The 26,711-nt window shown below is 42.3% G+C and overlaps 1 protein-coding gene across 1 annotated transcript in view; it reads left to right on the forward strand.

Moving 5' to 3' along the window:
• The first annotated feature begins 597 nt into the window (after nt 1-597).
• Nucleotides 598-26,711, forward strand: part of paxbp1 (PAX3 and PAX7 binding protein 1) — a 39,616-nt gene continuing 13,502 nt past the window's right edge. The window contains exons 1-7 of the mRNA XM_060909180.1: nt 598-1,019; nt 19,762-19,884; nt 20,674-20,853; nt 20,962-21,180; nt 22,998-23,101; nt 23,990-24,207; nt 25,228-25,417. Of these exons, the coding sequence (XP_060765163.1) occupies nt 725-1,019; nt 19,762-19,884; nt 20,674-20,853; nt 20,962-21,180; nt 22,998-23,101; nt 23,990-24,207; nt 25,228-25,417 (1,329 nt within the window). The 5' untranslated portion in view covers nt 598-724. The remainder of the gene's footprint in view (nt 1,020-19,761; nt 19,885-20,673; nt 20,854-20,961; nt 21,181-22,997; nt 23,102-23,989; nt 24,208-25,227; nt 25,418-26,711) is intronic.

Genomic DNA, 26,711 nt, shown 5'->3' on the forward strand with positions numbered 1-26,711 from the left:
ATGCAGATCAGGTAAAATACCCAGCCGCTGGGGTTTACACAAGAAAGTGCATACTTAGTGCCAAGTCTGGAAAGATTGGGAATGGCATCCAGTGTAAAACCATTATCTCTGGCTGCTTTGTCCTCTTCTACAGGGTCGCAGGCAAGCTGGAGCCTATCCCAGCTGACTATGGGTAGGGTACACCCTGGACAAGTCACCAGGTAATCACAGGGCTGACACATAGACCCATTCATACTCAATTTAGAGTCACCAGTTAGCCTAACCTGCATGTCTTTGGACTGTGGGGGAAACCGGAGCACCCGGAGGAAACCCACGCGGACATGGGGAGAACGTGCAAACTCTGCACAGAAAGGCCCTCGCCGGCCACGGGGCTCGAACCCGGACCTTCTTGCTGTGAGGCGACAGCGCTAACCACTACACCACCGTGCCGCCTGGTGTAAAACCTATGCCAAATCAAATATGTAGAACAGATCCGCTGTAGCGACCCCTGATGGGTCAGCAGCCGAAAGAAGACGTAGATTCACAGTTCTCCACTTGGTGGCAGCACACTGACTTCGTTGTGTCGATTCGGATTTCAAAAAACGTCGCTGAAGAAGAAGCAATTCAACGAACAGGGAAGATGGTGGACTTTCATGAATCGTTTCTGCTTGTTTTCGGCGCCTTGCAGAAATAATTCGCATTAACTCGCACGTTCCACTGCAGCTGAATTTGTTGCCGCTTTGCAATGTTTAAAAAAGCGAAAAGGTGCAATTTCAGACGCCGGAACGATTCTGACGACGAGGAAAAAGAGGAGGTCCAGGATGAGTCGAGTCAGGAGGTGCTGCAGCCGCAGCCATGCGGGCCCGGAGCGGACAGCGCGCCCACAGCCGCCGCCGACACGCTTACCGCCAGTAATGCTGTCAATAGTCATGGAAATGGACTTCAAATGGGACTCATGAAGCTTTCTAAAGACAAGAAAAAGAAGAAGGAAGGCAAAGAAGAACCTAAAGCCAGCTTACTCAGCTTCAACGATGAAGAAGGTACTGTATAATAGTTTACCGGAGCAGGGCTGAATTTTAAACAACTTCCTAAATATCCGTTAAGTGCACTACGTAGGTTACAGAAATGAGTATTCTATGTTCAATATAAGTGCACTTCTATAGTGAGGTAGGCGCTATTTGGGATGTAGCCTGTGCACTACTACAAAGCTAAGCAGCTAGCTTACATTAGCGTTTACATTATGCAACTCCAGAATTATTGGCACCCATCGTGAATATACACAACAAAGCATGCAGTGAGCTTAAAAAATATAGGATGGAGAAGTAATTTATTGTATTTTTTTTTTCTTAGAAAATACCTGCTCCGAAATAATCTGTTTAAGATCGACATGGAGACAGGGATATTAGCAGTGAAGGAGCCTGAAGTGTCTAACAAGGGCACTTGTAGATTTTGGCTCACTCCTCCAAACACAACATTTGACATTACTTTATTGTGTTCTTTGGATTAGGATGTATTTTTGTGAAAACTTTTGAGTTTGTGTTCCTGCATTGACTGACTGTTGATTGGGATTTCTGTCTTTTGCCATTGTCTTGAAGGATCCATGTTCAGTGAAACTGTAACCACCTGGCAGAGGCAAACAAGTTTTTGTCTGAAATATCCACGTACTCTGTTAAATCAATCGACAAGCCAGTCTTCACAAAATCCCTGACACCACCAGCTACAAAACTACAGAAGCATATTGCTGCCACACCAGAAAAAAAATCAGTATCACGTAATAATGTGAAAAGTTTGTTATAGCAATATATTTTTCATGTTAACAATATATTTTCACATTATTACGTGAAACGGTTAACCTTATAACGTGATAACTTTAAACTCATGTTTGAATGAGGTGTGTGGAGAATAAACTGGGTAATTTGGCTCATTTACATTATTTAATCAGGTTCTGTTTCATGCTTGGGTTGAACTGCAGTCAAATTGGAAATATATTCACAGGTTCAAACTTCCTGGATCAATAACGCTGAAGCGAAACGTTGTTAAAACACAATCGATGCATCTTTCCTACTGTACCAAGGTAGATAATGAGCTACAATCTGATTTTAATCAAAACAAGTCATTCTCCGAGCTGGACAAATAACACTGGTCTCTGTTACCCCTTTTCCACCAAATCAGTTCCAGGGCTGGTTCGGAGCCGGTGCTGGTTCACAACTCGTTCAACTTGCGAGCCAGCTGAGAACCAGTTTGCTTTTCCATAGCTCGCGGTGCCACGTCATTACGTCGCTGTATACATCATTACATCGCTACGTTTGCTTAAACCTTGGCGCAAATATCGAAGCAAAAACAACACGGAAGAAGCAGCAGCAACAATAATAATAATAATGGATGACTTTGCGTTTGTACAGCTGCTGCTTCTCGCCACTTAAAAATGGTGATCTTTCGCGGTCTTATTGTGGTTGGTCTTAACAACTCCGCCCCCTCCGATGACGTAAGCGGTTCTTTCCTCTGGCCAGCAGAGAGTTGGTGCTAGCCTGGAACCGGTTTTTCTGGCCCCAGAGCCAGTTCCTTGTCAGTGGAAACAGAAAACCTGGTTCTAAACTAAGCACTGGCCCCGAACCAGCCCTGGAACTGCTTTGATGGAAAAGGGGCATGTGTGCAGCTGGCTGTGAGACAAGTGTGCAGGGATCGTCTAAAAAGTGCAAGACCGAAAAGAGATGCTGCGAAAATATTCAATAACTTTACTCTTATCCATTGTAGTGTCACCAAAATACTGATTATCTATCTATCTATCTATCTATCTATCTATCTATCTATCTATCTATCTATCTGGTGTGGCATCAATACAGTTCTGTAATAAAACAGTCCCAAAACATGATTTTATTCTACATTTGGTATGTATGTTTTATTAATGCTAATTTCAGAATGTAGTAGTTCAGTGAAAAATGCGGACATGCTGATGGAGTGAAGGCAGAGCTGGACAAATCATAAATATGTAAGCTAGCCCAGTGTGCAACTGAAATGTTCTGGATACCTGCCCTGCCATGTGTTTTGATTGCCCAGAAACCTCAATGATTAGATTAAACTATGGTAGCTGATCTAACATATGGTGAGTTAGTTAAATGCATTAATATAAACTAGGAGTAACACGTTTGTTGATTATCTTGTTCTAAGTTTTTAATTTAGCACATCATATTTGCACCCTCAGCAAAGTCAGTGTCCTTGTCCAAGGTTTCAGCTATAAGATGTGGTGTTCTGCCCTCATGTCAAAACTCAGTAGAGTGCATACGCCAAGCCACGTATTAGAATATCCACACACACACACAATAATAAAAAATCCTGGATCTGCATACATGTCCCAATTTGCATAAAAATCTAATCCGTTGTTCCTTGGCCCATGGCTCACCTTTGCTCACAATTTCATCAAAATTTGTTGATTCATACTTTTTCAGTTAAGTTGGAAAAAGACAACAAAAAAGGATCTGTGTATATGTATCTAGGTTTACATCAAAATCTAATCAAGTGTTCCTTGGCCCAATTAGGGCTCAATATAGGGTTGGGCGGTATCCAAATTTTGATACCTTTAAACCGTCTCTGTGTTTTCCCGGGGTATACGGTATTACCGAGAAAAAAATAATATTTTGTTTCGGCCTACTGTGTAACGTGCGCCTATGCCTCAAATGTACTATTTAAAAGCAGCATAGCGAACTGTGTGCACTGTGGTATGGATTAAGCAGCAAAGCGAATTTTGTGCATTAAGTAGGGTTGCCACATCTGAGTTGTAAAAAACCGGGACACATCGGTCGGCGGCCGCGCCTGCGCGCACGTACGAGCGCGGGGGTTGAGGGCTGCGGACACGCACACGATGCCTTATGCCTTATGTGAATGTTCACGTTTAAAAATAAAACAGTTCAACTGGTGCAGTTAGGCGTTTAGTTAAAATTCATTTTGTCTTCTTAACCCTTAAATGGGCACTACCACAAATATTATTACAAAAAATAATTTCATATAGGAATGATCTTATTTGGACGCCAATTTTTTTTAAACAAATATTTAATAGTAGGCTAACAGCCCTCTGAAGAGTCTCTCCTCCCATTCCGTTTCCAAATCAAAATAATACAAATATAATCAATATAATTTCTCTCAGTCTGCTTCGTTGTTGTTTTAGCCTTTTCTCTGGAGAACTGAACTTTAAAAGTTAGACTACCGTATCATACCAAATAGCCCTAATCCTTTGTTTTAATCACAAGAGAGAGGTGCTATGTTATTGGGACAACTGATTTATTCATTTCTCACGCCAGTGTTCAGGCATTCTTTTTTGATATATTTAATGATTTATTTAATGATTCATTTATTGATGAAATTGGCCCAGGCTTTAGAACCAGCCTTTATCAGAATCAGAACATAGGAAGTAGACAGCCAGCCTACTCGCGCACCGACCAAGGGAACTCTCACCTATTGTTTGGTATTACGGTATTCCAGTATCTTTGATTTCGCGCGGCCGCCGTTGTATTGACCACGATCACCTAGCAACGGCGACTGGCTGCGTGCGCAAACATTCGGTGAGGCCACACAAGTAGCTGCCTACAATATGCCCGCTTACGTGAAAACTATTAATATGTTAAGTGGCTGCGAGAAACATTAATGATTTGTGTTTATTTCAATGGGGATAATGTGAGGAAGTAAAAAACCAGGACAAAACGTGTCCCGGGAAGGTTATTCCATTTTCCTGGACATTTTCCACAAAAAACCGGGACAATCCCGGAAAAACCTGGACGTGTGGCAACACTAGCATTAAGAGATATTTCAAAGCATCACGCAACTCTTCCTTCATCTGTCAGACTCCAAAATGTCACGCAGGGTTGCCATGGTAACGACATAAACAACCCTGCACGCGATGAGAACTTCTTTAGGAAATTGATAGAATTAGTGAAAATACGATCACACAGTTATTCGGGATGATCTTCAATTTATTATTTTATATTATGACCTCATGTACTCCATATTTATTTAGATATTATATATTTTTTTTAAATGACGGTAATGAGACCGATACCGTTGGTACTTTTGGATACCTCGGGATACCTTCTTACCGTAATACCGCCCAACCCTAGCTCAATATTAACATTTTAATCCACTTGTCCAGTTTGACAAGCAGCAAGATTTTTCACTTGTCCTAACCATAATCTTATTAATATGTATTTACTAGTTCAATGAAAGGAAAGGGATTAACAAAGTTTACTAAAAAAACAGGTACAGTTATCATAAATCATTTTGCTTTAATGAGTTCTAATTGTTTTTTTTTTTTGTTTAAAAAAAAAAAAGTCGAACTTTAAACAAAAACGATCCAATGTCCCATTATGGTGTAGGTCAGTGTTTCTCAACCACTGGGTCACGTCCCATTAGTGGGCCACAACACGCCATCTGGTGGGCCTCAAATTTTTTTCAAGTTTGAAGCCAGATGCTAAATAGTTCAAGATGTCTTATGCCGCTTTTCCACTACCAACGCGGCTGAGTTGGGCTGAGCCGTGCCGTGCTGAGTCGAGCTGAGCGGGGCTGTTGGAGTTGCATTTCGACTACAACCGCGCTGAACCGTGCTGGCTGGAAGTGGGTGGACACATTGGGTGGAGTTAGTGAAAGTGGGTGGACGTCACGTGATGTCGTTAGGCGGCGCAAACAGTGACATCAGTGATCTTTTAAGTGGTAGTCTCACGACCCGGATAGTAAACAATAAACATGGAGTCGTTAGTGTTGCTGGTCTTGGTGCTGTGGCTTGTTGTCACCGACAACGCCAACAGATACTGGCAAGAGCGTATAGATGAGGCGAGGCGCATAAGGCTTCAGAAATTCTCGTAATTATTCTTCTTCCGGGTTTACGGTGTTTACAGATCCCAGCGTGCTCGCGGGGCGTGTGTGGGCATGTGAGGACACTCCTCCTCACCAATCAGTGCACAGGGGAGTGTCTCCTCACGCCCCTAGCCCCACTCGGCTCAGTTTGGCTCGCTTCAGCCCTATTCCAAAACCGTGCGAGTTTTGGGTGCTAAACAGGGCTAAAGCGAGCTGAGTCATGCTGCTCTAAGGTAGTCGAAACGCGAGCCGTGTCGGGCTGAAGTGAGCTGAAAAAGGGTAGTGGAAAAGGGCCATTAGTATCCCAAATGCAGTAGCTGGTTTGCCAAACACTTTAAATGGAATAAATACATTTGTGGGTAAATTAAGAAAAACAAGCCTTTATTTTTGTCACATTCCTCTTCTACATTTAGCCTATGCATACATACATACACAGAGAGTCAGAGAATGCGCGTATGTAGTGGGCAGCATAAATACATTTGTGGGTAAATTATATGGATCTGTGATGCCTGCTGGAAGAGAAAAGCAGGGAGGACTGAGAATCAAGCGGCTGTGGTTTGTCTGTGTGTCCATGTAGAATGATTTCTGCAGCACCAAGTAGTTTGAGATGTTGAGGAACTCAACGGATGGATAATTTTCCAACTCATAATAAATGAATGAATAACTTTTATTTAAACATGAAAAGTTGATCAGCAGAGCTGGTCAGGTCGTGTACAGATACAAATACAAAAGAATAAAAAGATACACAATCCTTAAACCCTTTATCTGTTATAATTATTTCCACATCAAGTTCATAATAGTATGCATAACTACTGTCTTTGTTACAGCTACAATAGGATCAAAATTTATTCTACTAATGTCAAATTTGGCTAGTAAATTTTTCTTTCATAGGAAAAATCCTTCTTTGTTCATGTGTAAGGATAGATCCCATTGAGTGGTTTCTATATCCACTACTTTTGAGTGTACTTCTTTGGTTTTTATAACTTGTTTGTGTACAGCAGACAAGTATGACAGTAAGTTCTTGTGTTAATGGACCAGACTCAGGGCTCTACACTAACTTTTTTTTATTTTTCAGGAGCACACGTGCTCCTAAGTTAAAAATTTTAGGAGCACAGGGACAAAAATGGGGGCACAAGCACAAGTAGGTTTTCATTTTAAAGGTTTATTGCAGCGCAAACCTTAGACACACCAACACAAAACGCAAAATTCAATTGAGAATGAATGAATGAACGAATGACTGAATGAACAAACAAATGAATAACGAACAACTGAATGAATGAACAAACAGTAGCTAAACAGAGAGCAGAGCTAACATCATCATCAAGGACAGCTCCCACCCTGGCTCTGAGTTCTTTGACTTGCTGCCCTCAGGCAGGCGTTACAGGTGCATCAAAGCAAGGACCAACAGACTCAAAAACAGTTTTTTTCCCACAGCCCATAACCACCTTGAACAATTAGCCTTTTTCACATTACGTCACTCGCAGGGGAACTCGTATCCGTTTTCAGCCTTTTGAATGGAAGAAGAGGTATACGGCGGCAACATATGTTAACAGAACTGTGTCATTCACAGATAAGACTGATAATAATATTGTGCATTGTTGTTTATCATTACGTATTGTTAGTGGCCATTCCAGTCACCTATCTGCCTTGTTTTGGAAAGGAAGTTTACTGACTTTCTATGATTGCTACTTGTTAGCCAGCAGATTAGCATACCGCCTCTTCTTCCATTCAAAAGGCTGAAAACGGATGTGAGGTTCTTCTGCAAGTGACGTAATGTGAAAAAGGCTAATTACATGCACTGACTGATGCCACTTCTGGCAGGTGCAACAATGCACCAACAAGGACCTAAAAGGACAATATTCTCACACTTACCTGATACAGTGCAATACTTACAGTGGTGCTTGAAAGTTTGTGAAACCTTTAGAATTTTCTATATTTCTGCACAAATATGACCTAAAACATCAGATTTTCACACAAGTCCTAAAAGTAGATAAAGATAACCCAGTTAAACAAATGAGACAAAAATATTATACTTGATCATTTATTTATTGAGGAAAATTATCCAATATTACATATCTGTGAGTGGCAAAAGTATGTGAACCTCTAGGATTAGCAGTTCATTTGAAGGTGAAATTAGAGTCAGGTGTTTTCAATCAATGGGATGACAGTCAGGTGTGAGTGGGCACCCTGTTTTATTTAAAGAACAGGGATCTATCAAAGTCTGGCCTTCACAACACATGTTTGTGGAAGTGTATCATGGCACGAATAAAGGAGATTTCTGAGGACCTCAGAAAAAGCGTTGTTGATGCTCATCAGGCTGGAAAAGGTTACAAAACCATCTCTAAAGAGTTTGGACTCCACCAACCCACAGTCAGACAGATTGTGTACAAATGGAGGAAATTCAAGACCATTGTTACGCTCCCCAGGAATGGTCAACCGACAAAGATCACTCCAAGAGCAAGGCGTGTAATAGTCAGCGAGGTCACAAAGGACCCCAGGGTAACTTCTATGCAAGTGAAGACCTCTCTCACACTGGCTAATGTTAATGTTCATGAGTCCACTATCAGGAGAACACTGAACAACAATGGTGTGCATGGCAGGGTTGCAAGGAGAAAGCCACTGCTCTCCAAAAAGAACATTGCTGCTCATCTGCAGTTTGCTAAAGATCACGTGGACAAGCCGGAAGGCTATTGGAAAAATGTTTTGTAGATGGATAAGACCAAAATACAACTTTTTGGTTTAAATGAGAAGCATTCTGTTTAGAGAAAGGAAAATACTGCATTCCAGCATAAGAGCCTTATCCCATCTGTGAAACATGGTGGTGGTAGTATCATGGTTTGGGCCTGTTTTGCTGCATCTGGACCAGGATGGCTTGCCATCATTGATGGAACAATGAATTCTGAATTATAACAGCAAATTCTAAAGGAAAATGTCAGAACATCTGTCCATGAACTGAATCTCAAGAGAAGGTGGGTCATGCAGCAAGACAACAACCCTAAGCGCGCAAGTCATTCTACCAAAGAATGGTTAAAGAAGAATAAAGTTAATGTTTTGGAATGGCCAAGTCAAAGTCCTGACCATAATCCAATCGAAATGTTGTTGAAGGACCTGAAGCAAGCAGTTCATGTGAGGAAACCCACCAACATCCCAGAGTTGAAGCTGTTCTGTACGGAGGAATGGGCTAAAAATTCCTCCAAGCCGGTGTGCAGGACTGATCAACAGTAAACGCAAACGTTTAGTTGCAGTTATTGCTGCACAAGGGGGTCACACCAGATACTGAAAGCAAAGGTTCACATACTTTTGCCACTCACAGATATGTAATATTGGATCATTTTCCTCAATAAATAAATGACCAAGTATAATATTTTTGTCTCATTTGTTTAACTGGGTTCTCTTTATCGACTTTTAGGACTTGTGTGAAAATCTGACAATGTTTTGGGTCATATTTACGCAGAAATATAGAAAATTCTAAAGGGTTCACAAACTTTCAAACACCACTGTATTACAGTGCAACCTCACAGAGCAACTTTTTCATGCATGAAAATCCCTCACCTTTCGGCGAAATTCGCCGTTTTGAAACCAAAATGGGTGACCTACGTGAATCGTGTAGATCCGATGAGAAAAAATTGGGGGGGGGGTTGATATTGACCCAAAGGGCAAGGAGGTCGCTTCGCACCCATAGACAGTTCGTGCCGGTTTGCGCCTCCTCCTCCTGCTTTGATATTGACGCCATAGCGCCGAGTACATCTCGCTGCGAAGGGCAAGCAGCATCATTTCGCACCTCTTCTCCTGCTGGCCAGAGCGTGCACACATCAGTCAAAGTGCAGACCAGACCGCTGGAAGCTGGATTGAGTCTTCGGACTGAATTTCCTACTTTTTTCAAACTTTCCTGATTTGCCATCAAAACAAACGAAACTTCCGGCTTGATTACGGCAGCATTCGAAAGCGGGCGCGCGCGTCTTTTGACAATCCCTGTGTCCGAAATTGCTCGCTACTCACTATAGCGGATTTCGGCCTACGTCATTGTTTCCATAGCGACAATATTTATGCCGCCATTTTGACGGTCACAAATATGGCGACTACCGGTAGCAATACACTGTTGATCATGACGAAGTCTCATTGTCGAGTATTTTATCCGGCCTAGATGATGCGAGTAAGAAGCGATATCACCAGAAAATGAATGATGCTGGTGTACGTGATCCGTACACGTTACCAGGCTATCTTTTTCTGGCTTTGCAGCGCGGGTGATCTTCCTGACCTGCAGTCAGACGTGTGGGAAATACCAGGGGAAAAACATAAAAGAAAAAGGAGCGAGATGCAGAAAACACCTTCACTATCCAGCGACGTAGGGCATTTACAGGGCGAGCAGAGGGAGAGGTATTTGCAAAAATTGAGGTTAGCAGGCTTAGAGAACGACGTTTACCTGCTTCCACCAGGATTGTTCACTGACGTACGGAAGTACACGAAGCCCTCGTCTTTACCTGACTTCGGCCCACGTGATCTGTATACCTATGTCGTTAAAAACCAGGCTGGGTAACATGCCTACATCAGCGGGTCGTCCCTGGAGCTGGTGGTCGCCATCTTATTACAGCTAAGGTTTTTCATATTTTCATTTACTTTCGGTCCTCAGGATAAACAAAATGTTATTAAATGTCATTGAAATAACTTCTTAGTCTGTTGAGACATGGCCCGCTATAAATTTGCTGTTACCAGGCAATGACTAAGAACTGTATTATTAGGGTCGGTGTAGTTGTAGCAGTGCACTAGCAGCTAGCTGTTAGCACTAGCTAATGTCAACAACATAGTAGCTGGTATGTTACTGTAGCAATGTTTACCTTCAGTCATTTGGATGACTGTTAAAACCTTTCAGCCTCAAGTTTTTCCTTTACTGTATTTACTAGTTTACTGAGCTAGCGCGCTTGCTCCCAGCCTGCCCGAGCTACCGCGCTCGCTCCCAGCCTGCCCGAGCTAGCGCGCGCGCTCCCAGCCTGCCCGACAGGGCTCGAAATTAACTTTTTTTCTTTGTGTCCCCCAGTGGTCCCGAATTCTGTGTTGTATTGTCCCAAATGGAAGCAATAGTGTCCCCATTTTTTTCCTCTCTGAAATAACCAGTGGTTAATATTATCATATGAAGTTACTATTACATTTGTAACTATGCAATTTTGAACCCTTTATATCATTTTTACAATAAGTCACAAGACACAAGCGACACATGTCCTATACATCATCTACTTCAAAATTACAGTTATTGCATTTTCAGTTGATTAAACTTTGGCGATCTCACTGTATGAATAGATACCCGTTTATTTAAAGGGGCCAACTAGCTCATTCAGAAAATGTTTCAACTCCCTACATCTGCAGTACACTTTAGTTGAAAATAAGACCCCTTTTATGTTCATTTCATCTACTTATACCTTGAATATCTGTTGGCACTTATAAGGCCAACTTATAATTTTCACCATTACCGTTATCCATTTTTATGAACTTTCCGTTATCCATTACCGTTATCCATTTTTATGAACTTTCCGTTATCCATTACCGTTATCCATTTTTATGAACTTTCCGTTATCCATTACCGTTATCCATTTTTATGAACCTTCCGTTATCCATTACCGTTATCCATTTTTATGAACTTTCCGTTATCCATTTTATGAACTTTCGCTGCCGAGTGCAAATGTTAGCAACATCAGCATAGTGGCAGGTCCGAGCCTAGTTGTGCTGCTGACTGACTAAACTTTCTGAACTAGAAAGACACCAAGAAAACTCACTTATTCTGTTGAACGGTATCTTCCGTCAATATCATCCACATCATTCCTGTTGTATTTTATAACGTGTCTAACAGTGTTCATTAAGTTCATTCAGTTGCTAGCGTTGCCTGCAGACCAGGCGATGACACTTTGGATCCTGAAGGTCCCGGAGACGTTATGTCTGGGCTTTCAGTTTCTTCCCCGCGGTCGGTCCGCTTCAACCACTTCAGCATTTTTGTTCTGGCAAGAGTCGGCGCAGCGTGTGCGGTAGCAATTCCATTCCAAGTCCATATAATGCGGACTCCGGCCGAAGATTCTAGAACAGAATGCGCTGCTCTGTAGCCTACGGATGCAGGTGCATCGAAAGTGTAGCTACTATGTATTTTTCGCTGTTAACGTTTTAAAATTAAAATTGACAAATTAGGTGAATGTCTACGTATGTGTTACGGCTTTGTAAATAATATTAATGTAGAACTTTTTTCTAGATCTATTTTTTTTCCATTGTCCCGGGATTGTCCCAGATATGATAATTTTGTGTCCCGATGACATTTTTTATGGTCCCCGGGACGTCGGGACACCGTTAGTTTCGAGCGCTGCTGCCCGAGCTAGCGCGCTCGCTCCCAGCCTGCCCGAGCGAGCGCGCTCGCTCCCAGCCTGCCCGAGCGAGCGCGCTCGCTCCCAGCCTGCCCGAGCGAGCGCGCTCGCTCCCAGCCTGCCCGAGCGAGCGCGCTCGCTCCCAGCCTGCCCGAGCGAGCGCGCTCGCTCAGTAAACTAGTAAATACAGTAAAGGAAAAACTTGAGACTGAAAGGTTTTAACAGTCATCCAAATGACTGAACGTAAACATTGCTACAGTAACATACCAGCTACTATGTTGTTGACATTAGCTAGCTTGACCTTCAAAATGGCGGACACCGGGGCGTCACATGACCTGTGACGTCACGTCGAAATCCTCTATAGAGCAGGGGTGTCCAAACTGATCCATAAAGGGCCGTGTGGCTGCAGGTTTTCATTCCAGCCATGCAGCAGCACACCTGACTTGGCTCATTCAATCAACTGAACTGTCTTCACACAGTCAAATACTTGCAGCCACACCCATGCTTGATTAAAGGGTGGGTGTGTCAGTTGATTGAATAAGCCAAATCAGGTGTGCTGCTGCATGGCTGGAATGAAAACCTGCAGCCACACGGCCCTTTATGGATCAGTTTGGACACCCCTGCTATAGAGGGATTTCACTGACGTCACCCGAAACCAGAAGTAAACAGACCCTGCACCATTTTGGAAGACCAACAAACTCGTGATTAGGGGGAAATAACGGCAGCGATATGTGAACCCACAAGAATAAAGTGCAGTGGCAAACGACTTAAACAAATCTGAGCTGTTTTATTTATGATTTATTGGCCCAACAGTAGACTTGAAAGAAACCTGTGTGAGACTTGGCAAAAAATTGTGGATATAATGGATAAGTCTGTGCATGATCTGTGGACACTTTGAGGTAAGCAAACGCAAGAAATTCAGATTTAAAACATGCTAAATTGGCCCCAAGTTGATAACTGTATGAGGAGTAAGCCTCCCAGACTTCTACAATTTAATAATAATAATAATAATAATAATTTAGGATGGTTTAGGGCTTGCTCTCCCTCCTATTATATAAATAAAGCATAGTTGTTGTGTAGGCATATATCAAAAATACATATGTATAATTTGGATAAATTAACCTAAATTATGGATACCTTAATAGTAACAAAAAGTATTAATTTTTCAACTGAAAAGATATATTATTAAAAGATAAATATCAACAAGATTACCTTGGCCATGACTATGTGTAGGTTATTCTTAATAACAGCTGTAATATCACGAACCAAGCCACTAACAACATAATTGTAAGCCTGTAGGCCTTCAAGTCATCAGCAGTGTAGGCACTGGGTGTAAACAACAAATAGTTTACAATGTCTGGGTAGCAAACAGATGGCAGAATTGGTGTCAGGTCCTCCTTATGTTTCCATTCTCCCTTGCCCCGAGTCTTATCATATAGGTCAAACCCATCAATCACAGCCAGTTTCTCCACATACTGTGCCCTTTCTGCAGCTGGTAATGTACTCACATAACCAGAATTATCATCCATCGTGTCACTTTACTCTCGCTCGTACTTTTGTTTTATATTGTGAGTGCATGTACTTGGTCTTCCAATATGGCGCCTAACAAAATCTCGCGGCGCGGTGACGTCATGCGGTAGCCCTCTATAGACCCTTTTCAGTCACGTGACCTTCGTAAACGCGACCACCATTTTGGACATGTAGCAGACTTCGGCTTGAATTGGTTTGAATGCGAGGAAGGCGACAAACGGAGAACATACAAGAAAAAGGAGCGAGATGCAGAAAACACCTTCGCTATCCAGCGACGTAGGGCATTTACAGGGCGAGCAGAGGGAGAAATAACAACAGTAACGACACATTAGCAACGCCGTACAGAAATAACGGTTTATGGCACAGACCCTTTCGGTTCTCGCTCATCTAGCTGCTACAATGACTGCTTAGACTGCAACAATAATACCTAACACACATTTAAGTATCCGTCGTAAAGACGTGAAACTTGTCGAGTGACGAGTGTGTTCATTGATAAGCTAACACAATCTAAAAGTAGACATATCATCACACTGCCCTGGCGCTGTGTACAGTTTACCTTCTATGGTTTGTGCACTCGCTATTTGCCATAACTTTCTCCAACCCAGTGTTACAGATTACAGGGAACGGCCTGGATTTAAGAGACAAATACATGTTCCTCTTGTTTTGAACACTTAGCCCATGTTTACATTAGACCGTATCAGCGGATCATCAGATTAACGTTTTTAAAAGCGATTAGTGTGCACACAGCAACACCAACACACGATTCGTCTGCACACAGCAACACCAATACACGGATACGCTCGGCTCCGCAGGCATCCTGCGCTCCAAATCACTCCACCCTGAACAGCGAGTGCCCTCTGGAGGGTGCGCACTCCGGCCCTGCGCAGCTCACACAGCGCGCGAGTGAAGTGCACGAGCCACGATTCGGGACTGAGCCGCTGTGTGTGTGATCCCAGCGCAGATCACTTACCACTCGCAAGTGGAAGGATGGCAAGCCTAAAGACGATCGTGTTTTTTTTTTTTTTTTTGTTACATAGTCAAGAGAGGTGTCGGATCACTGGATCCAGTGTGTAAATAGCTGCCGGAGCCAACGCCCGAGGTTCCGGAGCGCGCTCCGGCTTGCTCCCCCTCAAATTAAGCGCTGTTTGTAGGACACTGCCTCTGATCTGTCCTATAGTCTACCAACAGCAAAGGAACACAACGTTAGCTAATAGCTACCACAGAAGAACAAAGAGGTTACAATGGGTTATTTTAGCCTATTTGGTTACACACTCGCCGCCACAGAATGTTAACAGCAATGTAATGCCTTTTCTGGCTAATTTTATTCATCTTACCTCCAACAAAGTGGTCACTACACAAGCGCTGGTATGCCGAGGGCTGCCAATCTGTTAATGGCCGCTATCCATCTTCTCCGTCAGGATCCGATAAAATGATAAACCTTGCCTTGTTTGTTGATGGTTACTACATCCAGGTGCACAACAATATAGTGGCATGATGGAAGTCTTGCTGAAAATAAACACTTTCTTTGCTGCCGTTCCTCAATGCTGGCTGTGGTAAACTACTGGTAGTACATGTCCAAAATGGCGGCCGCGTTTGTCGTGACGTCACGTGAAAAGGGTCCATAGGGCACTGTATAGTGGAGACGCCATTTTGTAGTGCTGTCCGTGCTGAAAGAAATCAAATTAAAAGTCTCAAATTTGATTTAATAAAAGACAGCAGCAAAGAAGAAAGTATTCAGCCTTGATTTAAAAAGAACTGAAAGCTGCAGGTACTTCCATATCTTGGCAGGCTGAGTGGTATGCTGGGGCACCTCTTGCCAGCAGACCAGGATATCCAGAGGGAACTTGTGCGGTTCAGTATTGACCTGACCATCCCCAGCTTCAAGGAGGGAGAGAGCATCGTGGAGTGGTGGGGTCATGTCTTCGACAAACCAGACAAGTGCCCCTCCCTGGGTGCACTGGTTAAGTGTTGCCTCTCCATCTTTCATGGACCTAGAGTCGAGTCCTCATTTAGTCTGATGAATGATGTAATTGATCAAAGGGGTGGCAACATGAATGTGGAAACATTTAATGCAATACAGACGGTCAAATACACGCTGATGTCCAGGGGGAAGACAGCTGTGCAGCTCTTTAGAAGGGAGAACGTGAAGTTTGGGGAAGTGGACAGAACATTGTGCAAGAACATTAACTCTGCAGCAGCCACATACAAACACCAGCAGAGGGTGAACAAGGAGGAAAAGCAGCAAAGCAAGTATGGCTCTCAAGCAACTTGCAGTGCTCAGCAGGCCAAGAAACCGACTGCTGAAGGAGAGAAGCGGGCAAGGCTGAAACATGTGGCAACTCGGCGAAAGCGGGCCATGGAGACACTGGTAGTCCAGGCAAATAAAAGGAAAAAATGATCACTATTCCTTGTGTGTTCCACTTTCTTTGTTCTATTATTTGCATTTTTTTCCAGGGCATAATTTCACTATAACTACATGTATTTGTACTGTATGTCCTTGTGCAAATGTCAATACAGTATACTTAGTAAGGAGGCTATAATATTTATTCTGGGGGAGGACCCCCCAAAGAAAATAAAACAACACCAGAGGCCACGTCACCACTCGCGCACCCTTCTCACCTTTTTCACCCCTGACCCGTTTTCATGCCTGCTTTTTAGTTTTTATAGCTTTTGTATATTTTATATTTATATTTCTACACTTTTACATCCATACCCAATACAATGCAATACCAAATACAGTGCAATATCCTGAGTTTTGTAGCTGAACTGAGTTTCTATAACTAATGTGCAATTAACATCTGCAACTCAACACGCCCAGTTGATATATTCTTTGTTTTTCTGCTGTGTTGTGACATGCACCATTTGTATATACTGTATGTTATTTGTTTTTCTGCTGTGTTGTATGTTCCCATCTAAATGTTTGCACTGGGGTGTGTGCTTTCCATCTCATATAATTTTCCCACACCTTCTCCCGTCGTTCTAGCTTTCTTCACTACACTTTCTTCCTCGTCCGTTCTTTTATTCTTGTTTCCACCATCATTGCTTTTAAAAAAACGCCGTTATTCTCTGCATAGCGAATATATTTATCAGCTTGGTCCGAACCAGCTCTCCGTTATCTCTCAGTTGAATGATCTGATGAATCCCTAATGCCACACCCACAACATACAACCATGGGAAAGAGGGGCAATCACAGAAAGATGTGGCAGAACGGCAAAAAAAAATGTAACTTTTTCACACACACACACACACACACCCCGGCTGCCATGGGAACCACCGCAGGTGCAAGACAGGGGCAATGCACGCAACTACAGACGGGGAGCAAGGCGCAGGCAGAACACACACACAACAATACAGGCCGTTACTCGTTACACTATATTAGGTAGGCTATCCAGCGCTGGATTTACATACTTTGCAGTTTAACGTTTGATACATTTTAGAACGTTAAACTCGTCGCGTCTGTGCTCAGTGCTTTCCTAAATTGTCGGCCGCAAGAAGCCCTCGCACGAATGCGCGTGTTTTTTTGTTTTTTTTTTCGTCGTTCGCATGCTGAAAAATTCTCTCGCAAATGCGAGTGAAACGTGCGCACTGTAGAGCCCTGACCAGACTCCACTTTTGGATCATTAATCCCTTTTGACTGAGAATGCCCTGCATGCATTGTTTGGCTTCTGGCACATCCATACAGTTTTAAATACAATACCTACAATTAAACAGTTTGTTTTTATTGCCTTTATTTAATTCCTGGGCTCCCATCTTGTAACAGGGAGTGATGCTGCATCCCATTAATACACTTTACAATAGATTATTAGATTCTAATAGAATAGATGAGCCAAAATAATCGGGGATCTTTTTTTAATGGGCCCCGACTCGTGAAAAGTATAAATAGGTGGGCCTTACAGTAGAAAAGGTTGAGAACCCCTGGTGTAGGTGTTGTTCTAACCCATTACCTTTATCTGCAGTTTTAAGAGTCAGACTCACCCAAATTCAAAGCTTCTGGAGGAAATAAATTTGAATCTTGATTAATCCAATAAAGCTTGAAGTAGGGCTGAACGATTTTAAGGAAAAATTGAATTGCGATTTTTCTGGCAGATATTTCGATTTCAACCATGATTTTTTTTTTCTTTAAATCAAGTTTCAGTACAAATTAATTAATACAATGAATTCCATAAAGCTAATGCAAGAATGAAAACTGAGGTCAACAGATTTCAAATGTAGGCCTGTTTATTAACATTGAGTGCCTGAGGAACAAGTTATAATAACTTAAAATAATAAAAAGAGAGCCATCTTTCTTAAGTAAACTTTTGCTTCTTTTACTTTTCCCATCTACAACATATCAGACATTAAAAAAAAGGTTGATCAATGGCTCAGCAGCATCAAAATATTGCACTTTTGTAAAAGAATGTACATAAGCATTATAAATTATAACTAGAGCCAACAATTCCCCTGTGGGAAATAAGTGATGCAGTGGCTGTAGCAGTCGCTATTGCAGGGCCCCTCCCTCCTGTGTGTGTGAGAGTGAGCGATCAGCCCCTCCCCCACCCGTGCGCACAGAGACAGAGAAAGCGCACTTTTTCCTCACAGTGCTCCCTCCAAACAACTGGGATTTACATGAAAACGGAAGGAGATATTCACAAAATTCTTTCACACTGAGTGCCACAAGGCTTTCCTGAACGTAATTTTTTTGTCTGTAGTGTAAAAAATGAGGACAATTTATTGACGAAACAAAACATGGGTCAGTTTAGGAGCACTGAGAAAAACCGCGGCTTTGACGATCCCAAAATCGTGTTGTCTGAGATCGCGATTTTCGGTCGAAAACGATAGATCGTTCAGCCCTATGCTGTATGCATCAAAATTGGTTTATAGCCTGACTCAGGGATGTCCGTTTCCTGTAAGCCAAGAAGGCTATGATAAAGCTCATCACGAGCACAGCGTAGGCTACCTTTTAAAATAAGGGGTCGGAAGGCTGCGTTATTTTTTTGTTAGCCTAACAGGCCTACTTCCAGTCCGGGTATATGCGCAACTGCAGGCCTGTGTACACGCCTCTCTGTCTCTCTCAGTCTCTGTGTCTCTGGTTCCGGTCTCTGGGTCTCTGTGAATGAGAAGAAAGAGCACTATGAATGAACGGAACGATACGCAATGGAATTTTTTTTTTTCCTTCAAAATCGCGAGTCTGATTGTGTGGCGATAGGAATCCATTGTGTGGCGCTGCGCCACACAATGGTCTATGTATGGGGAAACCCTGCAAACCTTAAGTGAGTTCGGCACTGTTGTAAAATTCCTGACAAATATTTTGACATTTGTGATCGTTAATGTGTATCATACAAAAGAAAATTACAAAAAAGTCTGAATTAAATGAAGATTCACCACAGATATTTATTGAGGTATTTGAGCATCATTTCTCCCATTTCAGTGAATTCAAAGGCTAATAATCTGTAATTAGATATTACGATGTGGTTATTTTTATACACGCACCTGCTGTACTCGGCTTCCCCAGATATTCGTAAACAATAACACGGCTGGATCACTGAGGGAATTTAACTCGGGGGGGTCCTCCAGTCTATATGGTGGAAAATCTAGCCAGTCAGACATGCCTTTGCCTTTCAAAGTCCTTCCCGCACCATTCATGGCGCGTTTGGCAGTGCCAATCTCTGTTTCATAGCCCTCGGCCTCTCGCCTATATTACATAGCGAGGGTTACAGCGGGGGGCTAGTCCTCTGGTAACCGTGAGAGTTTGATTCCCCACTCGCATCTGTAATGCAGCGTGCCTTGCCAGATGGCAGTAGGCACCATTTTTTTTATGATGGTCTTTGGTATGACTTGACCGTGAGTAGAACTCGCGATCTCCCGATCGAGAGGCAGGCACGTGAACCACTAGGCCACTCGCCTGTATAGTTTGCCTTTAGGCAAAATTAATGCCTCCATCAGACAAATCACATTTCACACGACATTGACAAGATACAGTGTTTGAAGGGATGATGTAAAAATTTGAACAGTATTGTCTTAGAGATTGTCACTAACACACAATGTTCTACTTATTTTTGGTTAAAGTGACCCATTTTCTTTCTGATTCCAGAGGATGCTGAAGTTTTCAGAGTAAAGAAATCTAATCACAGTAAGAAGATTGTCAAACAACTCAAGAAGGAGTACAGAGAGGAAAAGAGCAGCCATGTTGTGCAGGAACAGACACGCCTCGATGGTACGGAACATAAGCTACATTCTCAACTCCAATCACCTCTGTACAGTGCCTGAGCGCAAAAAAAAGCAATTTGAGTTTAAATACGCAAATACTTTGATTGGATAATTACTGCAGTGATTAGTGTTTCAGCTGGCAGCAATTCTTTTGACCCTAAATGGTGCAGTGAGTAGAAAAGATGTTAATGTTTGGTCAAATTATTGGCCTGCATCAAGCAAAGAAAACAACTAAGGAGATTGCTGAAATGACTGGAATTGGGTTAAGAACTGTGCAACACATTTATTAAAACCTAAAACGATAGTGGTGAACCATCAACTTCACAATAGAAATGTAGTCAGGGAAAAAAAAACAACCTTGACTCGTGTAATTGGAGTTCATGTAAACGCTTGAAGTCGGATCGTCCAAAAAAATCAACAGAACTCACGGCTGTGTTTCATAGTGAAAGTAAGAGCATTTCTACATGTGCAGTGTAACGAACTCACAGGATTGGGATTAAACAGCTGTGTGGCCATGAGATAACCACTTGTTAGTAAGACTGATCAGAAGAAAAGCCTTCATTTTGCTAGGGAGCATAAAGATTGGACTCCGGAGCAATAACAGAAGGTCATGTGGTCTGAGTCCAGATTTATTCTGTTCGAGAGTGATGGGTATGACAGGGTAAGAAGGGAAGCACATGAAGCAATGCGCACCTATTGTGCATGAAATATCTAATATATAATATATCTATATAAAAATGACAACTGCATTATGATACTGTACTATGATACACCTTGGCATTTTTTATTTTAACAGGCGTTCAGTGTCTGCCTGGTGCGGGTGTTAAAGAGGAGGCAGTAGACAGCAGGGGCAGCAGTGAACAAGGCGAAGGTGAGATGGAGGTGGACAGTAATGATGAACATGATGACGAGAATGAAGCCAGCCAGGGCGGAAACTTCTCTCAGACTCTGTCCGCTCTTAGCTCACTCAGACCAGGTATGTTCTGTGATTGATTTGTTTGTTTGTAGAACAATAGGCTTTAAGCTCCATGCTGTATTCAGGAAGTGGGTGTACAAGCATTTGGCAATTCTTCTGTCCCTGCAGGTGAGATCCCAGACGCAGCCTTCATTCACGCAGCCCGTAAACGGCGGCAGATGGCACGAGAGCTTGGCGGCGACACTCCACTTGTGGAGACGGAAGTGTCAAGTAAACGCCTGGTCCGTGAGGACGAGCAAGGTGGAAGTGACGATGAAGATGAGAAGAGGATCGTGTTTAGTGGAGTCAAGCACAAGAGCCAGCGTCAGAAAATAGCAGAGGAAATCGGTATGTACGCTGTATTATTGTGTATGAGCGTTTGCTGGTGTAATGCGTCTGTGACTAACTCACTGATGGATTCTCTAATGGGTTTTCTGAGGCTAATAATCAAATGCCTTGGTATGCATGTGTCGTCTTTGAACCTTGAATCTAATCTGAATTGACATTTAGGGTTCGTGAACGTTATTTGAAGATGATAGTTAAAGGGGAACTGAAGGCAATTTTTTTATCAAAATTCTATTTATCTTTTATTAAATATAGGAATGCATTTCTGACAGCTATTTTTTCACTGCTGTAGCAAGTTATGAGTGTTTGAAATATGCTATGTAATATATCAGTCCATATGTCAAAGCGATGGCCATAAACAAGATTCGCTGAGACCTGTACGAGACATCGTAGCATGGAAGTAAAACGTACAGCAGAAATCAAAGTGACCAACATCTGCCAACGTTGTCAAAAGACACCCGCACCCTCTTTCGAATGCTGACGTAATCAAGCCGGAAGTTTTCCCTGTGTCCAAACTTGCTCCCGACTCACTATATAGGGTACTATATAGTGGGGACGCTATTTTGCAGTGCCGTCCGAAACCTTAGTGAGAATTATTTACACCCTATATAGTGCACTCAAAGTATCCCACAATGCATCATGAAAAGTGGTGTACAACCAATGGTCACTAACCAAAGCAATATATCCCATCATGCGTTGTGGTCGCGCTAAAAGAAATCAAATTAAAAGTCTCAAATTTGATTTAATAACATGCAGCGGCAAAGAAGAAAGTCTCATCTCATTATTTCTAGCCACTTTATCCTGTTCTACAGGGTCACAGGCGAGCTGGAGCCTATCCCAGCTGACTATGGGTTAAAGGCGGGGTACACCCCGGACAAGTCGCCAGGTCATCACAGGGCTGACACATAGACACAGGCAACCATTCACACCTACAGTCAATTTAGAGTCACCAGTTAACCTAACCTGCATGTCTTTGGACTGTGGGGGAAACCGGAGCACCCGGAGGAAACCCACGCGGACACGGGGAGAACATGCAAACTCCACACATAAAAGGCCCTCGCCAGCCACGGGGCTCGAACCTGGACCTCCTTGCTGTGAGGTGACAGCGCTAACCACTACACCACTGTGCCGCCCCAAAGAAGAAAGTGTTCAGCCTTAATTTAAAAAAACTGAAAGATGCAGGTACTTTGATTAATGTGGGAAATGCGCTCAGTATAATATGTATTTATCACAAAAATACATGCATGTATTTATTATTTTGAAAACCCACTAGCCGCCTGATCTGGCACGTTTTAATTGTATGACAGTAATGACGTAATTACCAGCACGACAGACTAGTGTCCGAAACTGTGGGGTGTGGTGCCCCCCCCCCCCCCCCCCTTTTTTTTTAAAACCAGTGGTTCAAAGTTGTATGGAATAATCTCTATCACTGATGAAGCTGGCAAATCTCGAAATTAATCTAAATTGCAATAATATGGTGATCTGGCCGCTGTGTAAAGAGTTTTCAAAATGGCTGCGCTGACAATTCATGTTTGAAGTCTCGCACAAGTCTCGTGAAGATCGCGTGGATAAGCAACGCCTGCTGTGGACCATACGAACTACATTCAACATGGCTAAAAACCGAAAAGGCCGATAAGTGTAATATAATATGCCAATACGAGTCACAATATAAGGTTAATAAAACCATAAACGTAATTGAATAACACGTTAATTAAGAAATAAAGCAAGTTTAAAAAGGACTTCAGTTCCCCTTTAAATAAGTGATTGGTCAGTTGTAAATGTGAAGTATTGAGGGTAATGATGTGTGCATGATGCTGTAGGTATTGACTGCAGCGATGATGAAGCCTTGAATACTGAAGGTCATGATGAGGAAGTCAGTCGCTGGGAGCAGGAGCAGATCCGGAAAGGCATTAGCATTCCTCAGGTCAGCTCCGTAAATCCCCACCCCCACCCCGTCCAACTGCATTCTCCTTTTCTCAAATATAGTCAGTCGGATGCATTTTTATTCTGCGCACAAGTTGCAAGGCTAATAAAAGTAAGTGATAATGAAAATATATCTGCTTAAGTCACAATGATGAAGAAATATCATTTCAACAGAAGTTTGACAAGTAACAGTCCACAAAGCTCCACAGTTAACGGTGTTGTAATTGGGAATGCGGTTACTGTATTCTTTTAATTAGGCTTATTTAATGGTAATACTGGAGGGCTAATATTAGATTTTGATTTTGTTTGCATTAAATCACAGGTGTGTCATTCATATTTGTGAACTGTGTTTGTTTTCATGTTTACACGTTTGTTTAATCTGGTTAGCATCTGAAGACACTCAGTTAGTGGGACTGTGGAGTTTGTCTTGTCAGATGTTTCTACACTTGAATAAATCAGGTTAACTTGTTAGTTCTGAAATAGGCTTCACTGCAGAACCAAAAGCCTAGGGGGTGGAGCTGGACCTAATCTAACCCGAACCCCAGAAAGATTAGTTTAAAAAACAAAACATTACAATACAGAGTGGTACATTTAACGGCACCCTTATCCAGTGTGAAACACACTGTTGTGTCCGTCTTCCCTGGACTGTTAGTTCGACTGGTCAGGTAGGAGAATGGGAGGTGCTGGATCAACTCTGGCTCCACCCCTTGCACTTTTGGTACTACAGTGAGGGGTACTTGAGTTTCCTTCCATGGATGCTTTGTAACTGTTTATATACCAAATACGGCAGCATGATGCCACTTTTCTAAGCCCTATTCCTAGAAGCCAGCTTGGAGATTTAATTTAGTAAAATTACAGAACTTGTTAACTCCCAATTGTTGCTTGTTAGGTCCAAACCAGTCAGCCAGAGGATGCGAATATATATTACCAAACTGGCTACGAGAACCAGCAGTATGCAGCATCATATAGCGTGCCATATGGATACACAGCGCTTGGGCCAGAAGGTGTCAAACCTGTGAAAGCGGAGAACACCATGCCCTACCCGATCCCCAGCAGCAGCCTTACTCCCATCACTACAGCTCTGGTAAAGAAACGGCTCATGGACAGGTAGGCTCGGAGCGACTCGCTCTTCCTCACTTCCCCGTCTACTTTTACCTGACACCCACGCAGTCATGTTCAACGCATGTATCTGCTTTGTGTCTGTATGCAACTACAACCCCCATCAGAGAGTGACATGTCAGCACCACACACTGACTTACTGAACTTGACTGAAAACAGGAAATGATTTTCTGGAATTGTCAGCTTGTCACTTATGGGTTTTCCGCTCTTCCTGTGTATTCAGTCTGAGAGACTGGAAATGAGAGTATACAGAAATGCAATATGTGAGGGAAAATACATTTTCACCACTCCATGTTAATGACGCAGAAATGATACACTATCATTTGAACTGAAATTTACCTGCAGTCTACAGAAATGTTTGGTTAAGTAAGCATCTGCTAAGCTTACTCTCCCATTCCCACCCATGGTCATTACGCTCTGCCCCTAGGATGTTGGGTGATCCATAGAGCGTCTGTAAAATAACTGACGAGGCGCATCCTAACACAAAGCATTCTGGACCGGATGTTAAGTTTCCAACCAGGTTTTCTCAGCAACTTGAACTTTTGCGAACGCCACGGCTTCCTCCATTGTTTGTCATGTTCTGCATAGTTTGCAGGTTCTACATAGCTTCTGTTTCTAGGAATTTTTAAAAAAAATTGACACTTGCACCTTTTAAGGGATGGCATTAGTAAGCTATTTCTTTTTTTTTTCAGATATGTGCCAAGCAAAAATAAGAGAGCAATGAAGCAAAAAAAAAAAAACGGGTTTAGGGTTTCTACCAACCCACCTATATTTCTAAACAAAAACAATTTTTCGCTAATGAAGGTCTTGATGGACGTGTGAATGTCAGGACCTGACAGGTTAGATTAGGATAAGAACTAAAATTTGCAGGGTGTCAGATCTACTACAACAGGGTTAGAAAAACGTGAAGTAAACCTGTGGAAGTGTGCGATTAAATGTCACAGGCTCAGGTGTTTCACGCTGCGCTGGTGTATCTGTGGGCTCTGATGCATGTTTCCTGTATGCCAGGCTGAGCTCCATGCGTCAGGGGCGTGATGCCAGCGCCCGGCGCTACGAGCAGATCCAGGAGGAGCTGCAGGCTTCCGACAATAGCATCCTGCAGCTGGACGGCTCCTCGCAGCACGCCGCTGAGCAGTATAAATTCTTGCAAGAAATGCGAGGGTATGTTCGAGACTTGCTTGAGTGTTTCAATGAAAAGGTAAGAAAAACCTTAGACTGTTCATTTTTCCCCCCACCATGTAAGCTTGACTGCTAATTTTATTTAACATTTTCTTATAAATGAATTTCATCCTTTTTGTTATGCAGTAGTGTTGGTGGCTAAGCATAAATATCAGTTTGATTAATTGCATGGAATGAAGTTGGCGAAGCAAAAAAAATTCCTCATAATGGATTTTTTTTACATGTTTTTTTTGTTGTTTTTTTTACTTTCTACAAGCAAATCTCAATGTGCAAGTCTTTAAAAGTTGTACTGCTTAGAAGTTGTTCATATCTTATAGTGCAACATTATGGTGGAAAGCTAAAGTCAATTTTTTTTTTTTGAATAATAAATCACTGTCTCGATTATTCACCATATGCATATTCAGAATTTGTCTGTTTTTGGTGTGTATGTGTTTTACTGGGAAATACACCACTCGAACTTTTCATGCAAACTACATCTGGGACATTGAGTAAAACATTTTTCAATATCCTCACTCGTGTGAATATCACTGAATCATTTTGATAAATTTTAGGTATTTCTTGTTTGCGAATGTGTCTGTATAATAAGAAAATCACTCGTTGGCTTGAAGATGGGAAGTTTATCATGTGTTAAAACTAATTTTTCATACAAAATACATCGCAGATCTGAGTAACATTTTTCCGATATTTCACTCCGATGACGTCACTCCCCGATGTTTCCCCAGTGACTACTGCATGCTGTCAAAATGGCGAACCGATTCAAAATTAAAATTCTTTGGATTAACTTGCGTGGGTTTTTTTTTTTTTTGTCTGTATAATAAACAGAATATTACACGGTGGCGCAAAGATATGAAATTTGTCTTCTCGTGTTGAAAAATATTTCACTCGTTTGCTTCGCTCACTCATGAAATATGTTCATGACTCAAAGATAAGCTTCATATCTTGGCATCACCGTGTAATATTCTTTATATTATATGGACACACACATGCTAATTAATCAAATGAATTTTAATTTTGAACCGGGTCACCATTTTGACAACACGCAGCTAGTCAGCAGGAGAACATTAGGAGTGATGTCATTGGAGTGAAATATCAGAAAATGTCACCGAGCTCCACCATTTATTTTGCACGAAATATGAGTTTTTCAACACGAGAAGATAAACTTCCTATCTTCAAGCCAACGTATGATCATTTTTTTCCCTCTCTTTTTATTATATAGACATATGACGCGGTACGCGGTGGTCCGGATCACCGTATTTTCCATACAAAACGAGGGCATTAATTAATTATTTTTCCTGGATTGTGGTCCGGTTCAC

This window comes from Neoarius graeffei, chromosome 25 (assembly GCF_027579695.1).
Source record: "Neoarius graeffei isolate fNeoGra1 chromosome 25, fNeoGra1.pri, whole genome shotgun sequence".
NCBI classification, from domain to species: Eukaryota; Metazoa; Chordata; class Actinopteri; order Siluriformes; family Ariidae; genus Neoarius; species Neoarius graeffei.